The sequence below is a fragment of the Corythoichthys intestinalis genome, chromosome 9 (assembly GCF_030265065.1).
Source record: "Corythoichthys intestinalis isolate RoL2023-P3 chromosome 9, ASM3026506v1, whole genome shotgun sequence".
NCBI lineage: Eukaryota > Metazoa > Chordata > Actinopteri > Syngnathiformes > Syngnathidae > Corythoichthys > Corythoichthys intestinalis.
Window position 1 is genome coordinate 25,628,959 of NC_080403.1, and position 10,257 is coordinate 25,639,215.

At 39.5% G+C, this 10,257-nt stretch overlaps 1 protein-coding gene across 1 annotated transcript; it reads right to left on the reverse strand.

Annotated features, from left to right (window-relative positions):
* Window positions 1-645: 645 nt before the first annotated feature.
* Window positions 646-7,922, reverse strand: fam83e (family with sequence similarity 83 member E). The gene is made up of 8 exons (XM_057844882.1): window positions 6,954-7,922; window positions 6,723-6,869; window positions 4,580-4,704; window positions 4,075-4,500; window positions 3,268-3,324; window positions 2,915-3,137; window positions 2,611-2,835; window positions 646-2,528 (listed from the first exon to the last, which is right to left on the reverse strand). The coding sequence occupies exons 1-8, from the start codon at window positions 7,410-7,412 to the stop codon at window positions 2,349-2,351; spliced, it is 1,842 nt and encodes a 613-aa protein (XP_057700865.1). The 5' UTR covers window positions 7,413-7,922; the 3' UTR covers window positions 646-2,348.
* Window positions 7,923-10,257: the final 2,335 nt, after the last annotated feature.

Genomic DNA, 10,257 nt, shown 5'->3' on the forward strand with positions numbered 1-10,257 from the left:
GTTTACTGAGCTAAACCTACCAATTCTGTCCGAAAATGAGTTCGCTGGTACCAAATTCCCTGGTAAAGATGTGGAAGAACATACAAATGTTCAGTTAAAGAGAAAGCTTGAGTGTCGAGGGCTGAAAAAGATGGGGGAAAAGAGCCGACTTGATTCAAAGGTAGCTTTTTTATCGACACCTTTTTCTTGTGTGCATTGCCTTACGACACTGACAATGACATTCTCCTATTTCAACAAGCTATAATTTACCACCATATGCCCCGTCTTTCATATATATTATATCCTCTGTGTTAAGTCTCTGACCGTTCATGCGGGTCATTTATATTGGTATTTATGTGTAGCGATCGCAAATGCTACTCAGTGAAAGCCAACGAACACTTTTAATTTTTTCATTAATCACAAATGTTAATTCTATTAATTTATTCACACTTCCCCCATACTAAGGTTGTTTCTTTACAACAGTAAAGCTAAAGCTGTTGAAATTAGAGCCTACCTGTAGGCATGAACAGGCTTACTGCAAAAAGACCAAGGCCAAACATGGCTAATTTATTTAAATAGCCATATTTTAGAAAAATAGGCCTACACGACTGTTGTGATATATAAATAAAATTTTAATTTTTTTCAGGTCATTCATTTTCAGACAGAAGCAGCACGGCAAAACACCACACTAAAAAAAATATCAAAATGGCTTACTTCTTCGGGGCAGGATTGTTGATCTGTAGGACCATGGCCCCCAACAAAATATTTACTGCATATGAAGGTGAATGGCTTCACCTTGCTGGCATTAAACTGTTCTTTTGGACATCCGCACAAATTGATCCATTGTTCACATTTTTTTCCCTGAGTTTTTGGCTTCAGGAAACGTATGAAGAAAACATCCTTCATATGTGGATGGTCGTAATGTCTAGAGTTGTTTCTACAAGTTCCATAGCAGCAGTGTTTAATCGGCATGTTCTTTTTTGAAAGATTACCGGCAGAAAACAAGCAGTAGTAGCATTGGTTGTATGCGAGCATACTTCTATGTTGACCCTCTTCCGGTTTGCGATGGTGACGTCACGCAGCCTTGTGGTCTAAAAATAGCATTCGTGCAGTATGCTATTGTTGAACTAAAATTTAGTTCACCAAAAAAGCCCTTTAGTGAAGTGTTTTACCAAATGAGGGAAATACAGTACATTCCTGATGGGTTCTGACACTCATTTGTGAGTGGCATGAAGTATATTTGCCTTTAACATTTCTAGCATACAACATCGTGATGGAGTGGTGAACACGTCCGCCTCACATTTCTGAAGTTTTAGATTCTATGTGTCTGACGTAACCCTTATGTCAGAAGCATAGACTGTAAAAAAAAAAAAAAAAAAAAAAAAGTAAGACAGGATTGTCAACGCTGTTGCATGTGCAATGCTCAGACAGCGAGCATTTCTCTCCCTGTCATTTGTGACAAGTATGATTAAAACATTACTAACATACTGCACAGTGGAGGAGTGTTCTGCCTCTAAGACCTGGGGTTTGAGGATTAAAAATCAACTCTAGCCTTTCCAAATAAGGAAAATACGTACTGTATGCAATTGAAAGACCTATGAAACAGTATAGCAGACAGGATTGGCAACTGTCGCATCTGGCAAGCTCAGACTCCCACTCATTCACTCCCAGTTCAGATCACTCAGTTTGAATCTCAGCCCAACCTTTCTGTGCGCTTTGCATGATTGACTGACATCTGCTTGACTTTTCTGAGGGGAGCATTAATGTAATAGTCTAATAAACATTTATTTTTCAATTACTGTGGGCTTCCAATTTAACCCAACACATTTAAACATACAACAAAGTACAATGTATAGTCTTTAGTGAACATGTATGACAAAACTTATACAGCTCGGCCATAAACTACATTCATAGACCACTTTTCTATAGTATGTTAAGTACATCTTATTTCACAGGAACTTGTGCACAAGACACAAACTTAAAATAGTTAAAAGAAGGTAATAAATATACATTTTTTTATTTGTAGCTGGGGTTACTCACGACCTAGAAACTTCAGTTAACCTAACAGCATATCTTTGGGGAATGTGGAAGGAAGGTGGACTACTAGCAGAAAACTGATGTGAGATCAGGGAGAATGTAAAAACTCTAAAAAATGAAAGCCAAAGCTGAAATTCACAGCCCAAACCTCTCAACAGTGAGGCAGGCATGTTGAGTGCATAAGCGTTAATGGATGAAAAATGAACTCCTTACATTTTTGGGATTCGAGTCAGGCTTTTTTTGTTTGATTTGCATGTTTAATACTACCGAGGTAACAGAGGTTTTCCAGTTTCCTTCAAGAGAGATAGATCTTTGTAATTCTATGTGATGGGTCATTTGTCTCCCTCTTCTTTGCTTTCCTTTAGAGGCTTCCAGTTCAAATCAAGGCCAGAACTGCGAAGTCGATCTCCGGGCAGAAAGGTCTTCGGAATTCTTTGCAGGGCCGAACTTACTACGTCATTCCTCCTCTTCATCAGGATTAAACCCGGTGTCATTTGGTCTTGGTCATAACTCTGTGCAATAAATCGAAAAATACTTTTAAAGACATGAAATTACATAATAAAAACCCAATTAAATGCAGAAGCGCCCACTAACTTTGTCATTGATTCTTGACATCGAGAATCTCCTCTCATCAGGAGCTCGCCCTGCGTCGGGTGCATCCTCGCGGAGGTCCATCATGGACTGCGTGATGTCTGTCATGCTGTTCCTGGAGCCTCTGCTGAACAGATCCACCTTGTTTTGTTTTGTCGTGAATCGTTTCATTAGGTCACTTAGTGAGCTAAAGCTCTCCGACTGCGGCACCTTCAAGATTAAGGGCTTCTACAAGCACAAACAGACCAGAGACTCATTTTTGGCGGTGATACATGATTTGGAAAACACTTTCGAAAAAGTGGCTTACTCTTGAGGCAGCTTTGTTTTCTATGGTGGTGCTGATGTCATCCAGGTTGGGATCAGGCTTTACACGCCGTGTTTCCCTCGCTGAGGAAAAAAGCGGGTTCTGTTTTAAATTGCTGTCTTTTTTGTCGCGCCATGCTGAATATTGTCGGTCTTCCGTGTTGTTTCCCCTCCCTTTGAAAAAATGGTTGGATGTTGTGGCCTGGTCTTCCTGATGGTCAGCATAGCTGGGAAAAAAGCGATTTTTCAATATACTGATTTCAGTTGAGTTTTTACAGTTTGTGGTTCTCATATTCCTGATTTAAAAAAAAGAAAAATTATGAAATATGTTTCAGATGTCTCTCTGATAAAGCTTACTTGGATTTCTTTGCGTTATCAAGCATATTGTTTGTCTTTGGAAAGCTGTTCTGTAACCTGTAAAGTACAAAAAATATATCTGTCAAATCTTGCGGCACATAAATTCATACACAAGTATCATTATTCTTACTGGAAAAACAAAAAAAAAATCTAAGGCCGCCTTTAGATTTTGTGCCTGAGAATAATGAATAGACGGATTGGGACTATGATAATTCTATTGATCGTGAAGGCAATGATGTGTGCAATTTGGGTTGGGTTTACAGATGGAGTGAGTGATGGGGTTTGGGTTATCAAAAGGGTTATCAATTTTTTTTTTTAAACTGAGTTACTTCTTGTGTACTGATTAATGCTGATAGCTGTCAGTTCAATAGACAACCGTGTTGGTGACTCCTTGGTAAGGTTTGTGTAACGGTTAAGGTTAGGCTTTCAGTTAGGTATGAGGTTGGATTGGGATTATGTTTAGTTTTACAGATGAAGTGAGTGACGTGGTTTGGGTTATCAAAAATGGTTATCAACTTTTTTTTTTTTTTAAACTGAGATACTTCTTGTGTACTGATTAATGCTGATAGCTGTCAGTTCAATAGACAACCAGGTTGGTGACTCCTGGGTAAGGTTTGTGTAACGGTTAAGGTTAGGCTTTTAGTTAGGTATGAGGTTGGATTTGGATTATGTTTGGTTTTCTGTCATTTTTACCCGCAATGAATAAAGTGATAGAAATAAAGATAATGGTGACAAATACTTTTTGCACTACACGTTTAGAGGTTAGCCTGCAAAAGGACTTCAATGTTTCTTTTACGGTGCTTGTACCTTCTCGTGGTTATTGTCTCATAACCATTCTGAGTAAAAGTATCCAAAGCAGGTGCCTGTTTTTGAAACCCCATATTAGTCTGAAAGGCTGTTTCACTCGCGACAATTCCCCCCTCTTCAAGACTATCTGGGTAGGTGCCTCTGGGGATGACGCCCATGGCTTCCCAATCCAGGTTGGTGTCCATCGGTGGAGAAGGAGGGTTGAGGATCTCATGTTTGATGTGGAAGTGTCTTGGGGGGCTTGGGTCGGTGAAATCGTTTCGCGCCTTAGTCATGTCTACATGGGGAACAGCGTACTCCCACAGGTTAGGAACTGGGGCCGATGCAGCAAACAGCATCCGAAACTCTTTGTCGAAGCTGTCAACAGCTGAGCCGTTGATCACAGAGATTATGTGCCTGTGTAAGTGAGCATCAGTCCATGTGAGGCTGTAAAGAAAGATGACAACCTGTTATGACCTCAGCAATAAACATAGATATAAGGGAACTTTTGGATATGAATCTTTACCTGTAATTGCCATGAATGACTGTCACCAAATCCACCAGTATAAATTTGTCTTTCAACTCCCCAACCATCATCTTCCCCTTCCTTGAACAGAAGCTTTTACCTCCAAGAAGACGAACTCGAATGTTCTGCCGATTAAAGGTGAAACAGCATTATAAACATACAATATGTTGCTGGCTGGAATGTAATGATACACACGGCTGACTTTCCTGCCACCTACGTGGAACTGATTTCTGCTTAGTGAGTGGAAGTGAGTGTGTGTCTAATTGTCTATTTCTACATGTTACCTGTGATTGACCAATGAGAGGTGATCAATCCAATGTATGATCATCTGGAATAGACTGTAGCGTACTGTGAACATGGGACCAGAGAAAAACGAGACTATCACAAAGGAAAAAGTGCATTGAGAACAAAAGGGCCAGTGAACTTGGGGGTTGACAGTGTGGAATTCCTTGGAATATGACACATTGGGAACTTTCATTTGAAAATGCGAGACTTGACCTCTGAGACAACGACAATATAAGAATATGGGGGCCCTGGAATTATGGGATTCATGGTAAGTATGATACCTCCTTAACAGGAACCTCGGAAGTATGGCCCTGAAAATATGGCTTTTCTTGTATACTAATGTACTGCACCCTTCAAAAAGGAAATTCTGGTCAACGGGAACCTTGTTGGCACGCATAAAACTTTGGGAACATTTGTCCAAAAACGGAACCCTTGGAATTCAAGAAATTGACTCCCAAGTACAATAGAACTCTTGGTGTATGAGACATCTGGCCAGTTGAAGATGGGGTTTGGTAATCCTACAAATACATATATTACCGTATTGGCCTGAATATAAGACGGCGTTTTTTGCATTGAAATAAGACAGAAAAACGTCGTCTTATATTCGCAGTCTAGACATTATACTCATTCACGACGCTAGATGGTGCCAGATATCATTGAGGCGATGTTCTGTCATGACAGATCTCAGCTACTCTCAAGTTTAAACAGTTTGCATTATTTTATTGCCTTGCTTTTCCTTATTCAGATGTTTCAAGACCACAGTTACAGTTAGACCTCACTTTGATGGTTAATGCAGTTATTGCAATTTTGTTGTTTTATCACAATAGATTGGGTTAGTTACATTTCAAAAACCAGAAGCTATTCATTTACCAATGTGATTGCACTTTAGTTTACATATTTAAATGTTCAGATAGTAAGATTAGAATGAGGCAAAATAACATGCTTTTTCTCGCAAATATATTGTTAATGCAGTTATTGCAGTTTTGTTGTTTTATCACAATAGATTGGTTTAGTTACATTTCAAAAACCAGAAGCCATTCATTTACCAATGTGATTGCACTTTAGTTTACATATTTAAATGTTCAGATATTAAGATTTGAATGAGGCAAAATAACATGCTTTTTCTCGCAATTATATTGTTATAATCATTTGTTTCAGATGTACTGTAATTATATTTTCTGTATAAAAAGTAATTTGGTGTTCAAAAACTCTTTTTTCAAACTTGAGTTTTGAAAAAGAGGGGGTCGTCTTATAATCAGGGCCATCTTATATTAGGGCCAATACGGTACTTAAGGTGCAATAGTATGGGTACACTGACTATGGTGTTGTACCGACAGGGTCGTAGATATTTGAGTGCAACCCAGGAATCATAGGATCCATGACACATGAATTCCTGGAAAGTTGGCCACTAGGAATTACAGGTAAGTATCCCAAACTCAACAATCAACCTGGAATTTTTGCTATAGGACACATTGGCAACATTTGGAATACTAGAGTCCTGCAATCTTGAAATTGTAAGACTGGTCAGTACTCAAACAAACCAAGGAAGGTAGCAATTCAATCAAACATGATTTCATGTTTCAAATTGTTGCGTCTTTTTGTCTTCAATTAAAAGTATCTTCTGATGATTCTGCAACAGAAGCGTAAAGACTCCACTGAATGCCACGCGACCAGTTGAACTGCAATGTTTCGCTAGCATAACCGTGATTACTCAGGCACGCGATGTTGTGCCTCATCTTCAGTTGTCAATGCTGTATGTCAAGTTTTAAATTATTTTGGGTTTGGACAACTATCTGACGGTTAATAGTGATCAGTTTGAGGGAATTCATGTTAGACTTTTTGTGCTTTTCCGACTCACCGGATGTCCCAGCCTTTGGAATGTGTACTTCTCCTCACTAGTCCTTTGGTTCAGAATGATGTAAACTGGGACACCCCTGGAGGCTGCACCATGTAAATCCCCAATTATGGTGCTGTCTGTCAGCCGGTCTGTCACAATGCCAAGTACCTGCAGGGTAGGAGACAATAGCTTTCGAACCCAATCTACCCCTTCGACAGATTAAAAATATGAGTCCAAGTGATGTATGCGTACTTGGCTGGCCTTCTGCAGATGTCGCCGGATGACCTCTCTGATGGGAGGTCCTCCCTCGGCAGGGGGGTTTGTGTAGACTGACACATTTTCCATGCGGACCCAAGGCGCCTCGGGCCAGCCCAGCTCCAAACCTGGAACCGGCGCGTCCGAGTAGGATGGGAAGTAGGAGGATGTAAGGTCCTCTTCATGCGGGTCAGCAGTCCCACCGTTCTCCTTCTTTTGCAGGGGAGTAAAATGAAAGTCCTTAACCCAGCTTGTTATCTCGCCCACTTCATCAGGAGACAAGAAGGAGCCAAAGAGCCCTGCGCCGACGGAGTTGTAGAAAGCTTTGGGACCTTCGCACAAGAGTTTCTCCACCGACTGGCGCTCTCGCTCAGAGTAGAGGAACTCCGGGGAAGACGGCTTTACCGGCAGGATCACAGCGTTCTCATCCAGACTCGCCTCCTGAGAGCCTGGCATGACTGCAGCCTTGCTGATAAAACTTTAAATGTCTCAATTACTGCTCCGGTTTCTTTTCATCCATCAGTCCAATGAGGTGCTGTTCTCAACCAAACAGTTGAGCGGAAAGACATCCAATGAATACTGCTAAGAGGAAGTCCCTCAAGGCTACACTGCATACGTTGTCTTAGTTTTATTTAGCCTTCTTTCGCAGCACCATAAATATAAAGTCATAGCAGAGAGAGAACGGCGCAGTTGGTGCATTTTTTTGTCTTGTCAAACTCACCTCCAGTGGAGCTGGTGTGACTCTGTGCTTCTCACTTAACTCGTTCCCACCCTTGCCTGTTATCTCAGTCAGCCTTCCACTCCTTGTGGGTGACATTGTAATCGGATTCCACAAATTCTGTGCTACTGACAGGTTTTTTCCCTTTTTGACCGCGCCATCACCTCCATGTGCTTACTTTTACTCAATGACTCTTTAGTGCAGACACACTTTTAACGTGTCTGTCTGAGAGAAAACTACTACAAAACAGCATTTCTTAAAGAGATATCATTTTGATACAAGTGTCTTATCTGACAGGTCCAGCCTGACTGGCAACTTTGTTAATCCGTACTTAATAAAACAGTTGTTGTTTTGCAGAACCATTTTCTTGATTCTACTTGGGCAATTCCCTTCCTCGTTATGTCTGAATTCCTGCTGCCAGCATGTATTTCGCAACATGTTGAAAGATGACCAAGAAAAGGCTGACACACCCTTAAAAAGTATACAAACATATTTGTCTAATCGCCTGAAGTCAGCAAACTTGGCTAAGACCAAAGCAGTTCAAACACGGAGTTAAAAAAAAATGTGTACTTGATCAGGCAGAGCCATGTTTTTGTATCCTTTTGGGCCACCTTCATCATGTTGTTGTTTGAACCCTGGCTCATTTACACCTGGGGGTTTTGGGGGCAACAATGCATTTGTTTGCTGTTGTGTTGACATGCCAACACGAGGATAAAGCGAGGTGAAAATTATATATTTTTTCCACCCAAAAATCTAATTCATTCCCAAAGGCAAATTAAGCATTGCATCATTCCATTGTATTAGTCATGTGATTCACATCATTCAAATTTACATACATACAATAAAACAAAATCATTCATATTTTTCGCAGAAAGTCACCATTTTTCAACCAACAAAAATCCAATTCATGCCCATTGGCGCTTTTAAATTCCAGGTTCACATCCTTCTCATTCCAATTTGAAAAGTTCTGCACATTCAGTTTACATCTGAAGCAATATTCAACAGTGCAACAATTAAGACCTACGAAAAAAATCCGTATTCATTCCCATTGCACACATCCAACATTACTAATTCACATTGTTTACACTCATTCAGGGTGTGCCCTAAATTCAATAGTAAGGGACTGGATTATTCCACTTCATTAATTCATATTCACCCAGATATTTCTTCACCTTAATTGAACATCATTTCACATCATTCCTCACTGTTTAACATCTTGCCATCGAGCATTCACTACTAATTTTTCCAGAAATCACATCCTCTTGGTATTATGGATACTGTAATGATAATTAAAGTGATAGTTTTGTTTTATTTTTCAAATGGGGGACAATCCTTTTTTTTTTAAAAAAAAAATTCTTCCAGTTGGGGAATCAACCCAGAGCCTGACATGTGACAGAAAGGAATTAATAAAGAAATAAGATATCTGCCCCGTGGGGGAAGTGAACCTTAGTTTTCTACATGACAGGCAGAGATACTGATCCACTATACTAACAAGGAGTGTCAGTGTTAAGCAGCGTGCAAAATTCTAAACCATTTAGTATAATCCTGTCACTGGAAAAAAGGGCTGACAAATGTGAAACAGTTGCAAAATCCACCACTAAGTTATACATTGTTTTAGGCAAACGACAATGACTGAAACTGAATTTAAAAAGAAGACATGACCTTTAGCTGATGTTCGCTAACGTTAGCCAGACTTATCTAAATGTTCAAACAATTGCCTAGCAATTGAATGACACATCAAACAACAGAAGAAAACAAACCACTATTTTTGTGTATAATACAGTAAGTCTTACGTTGCTGAATTAGGTTGTTCAATGCGTAAATTGCCCGAGTAGTGAACTCTTAACATATGGGTAGAGCGTGTGCTTCTCCCAGTTCTTCTTCATAAATGCTGGTTAATTCCATTGACATTGTTTTACAGTATTTATTTTTATTTTTTAACAAGTGAACAGAGTTGGGTAGAGTAGCCCAAAAAAATACTCAAGTAAAAGTAGCGTTACTTGTCAATAATATTACTCAAGTAAAAGTAGTGATCCAAAAAATTACTCAAGTAAAAAAGTGTTCGTTGGAAAGAATACTCAAGTAATGAGTAACATTGTGAGTAACTGCTTACATTTTTTTTTTCTTAGCACAACTTCATTGAAATGAACTGTTATTATTATACTGTATTATAACTAGGGCTGTCAAAATTATCGCGTTAACGCGCGGTAATTAATTTTTGAAATTAATCACGTTAAAATATTTGACGCAATTAACGCACATGTCCCGCTCAGACAGTATTCTGCCTTTTGGTAAGTTTTACAGCAAGGCTTTTTGTGCTGTCTAACAGCGAACTCTTGTGGTCGCTTTGCGACATGGTGTTTTCTTGCCAGTTCAATATGGCTGCACGACGTCTCGGGCTGACGCCTACGTTGTAATTTTGTGCTTATATGATCCTTGAACAAGATTTGTCTGTAAGTATGGTTGTTGTAAAGAATGTACATATTATGTTAGTAAGCGAAATGTTATATTTTTTGTATGAGACGCTTTTTGTTTATGTTTAGTCAACCTGTATAGCGTGCTAAGCTAACGTTGTTGCTAATG

Coding starts and splice junctions, on each gene's coding strand:
- fam83e (XM_057844882.1), bottom strand. CDS start 7,412: ATGCCAGGCTCTCAGGAGGCGAGTCTGGATGAGAACGCTGTGATCCTG. Junction 3,325..4,074: donor GAGACAATAACCACGAGAAG/GTACAAGCACCG, acceptor TGTACTTTACAG/GTTACAGAACAGCTTTCCAA. Junction 2,529..2,610: donor TGTCAAGAATCAATGACAAA/GTTAGTGGGCGC, acceptor TTTATTGCACAG/AGTTATGACCAAGACCAAAT.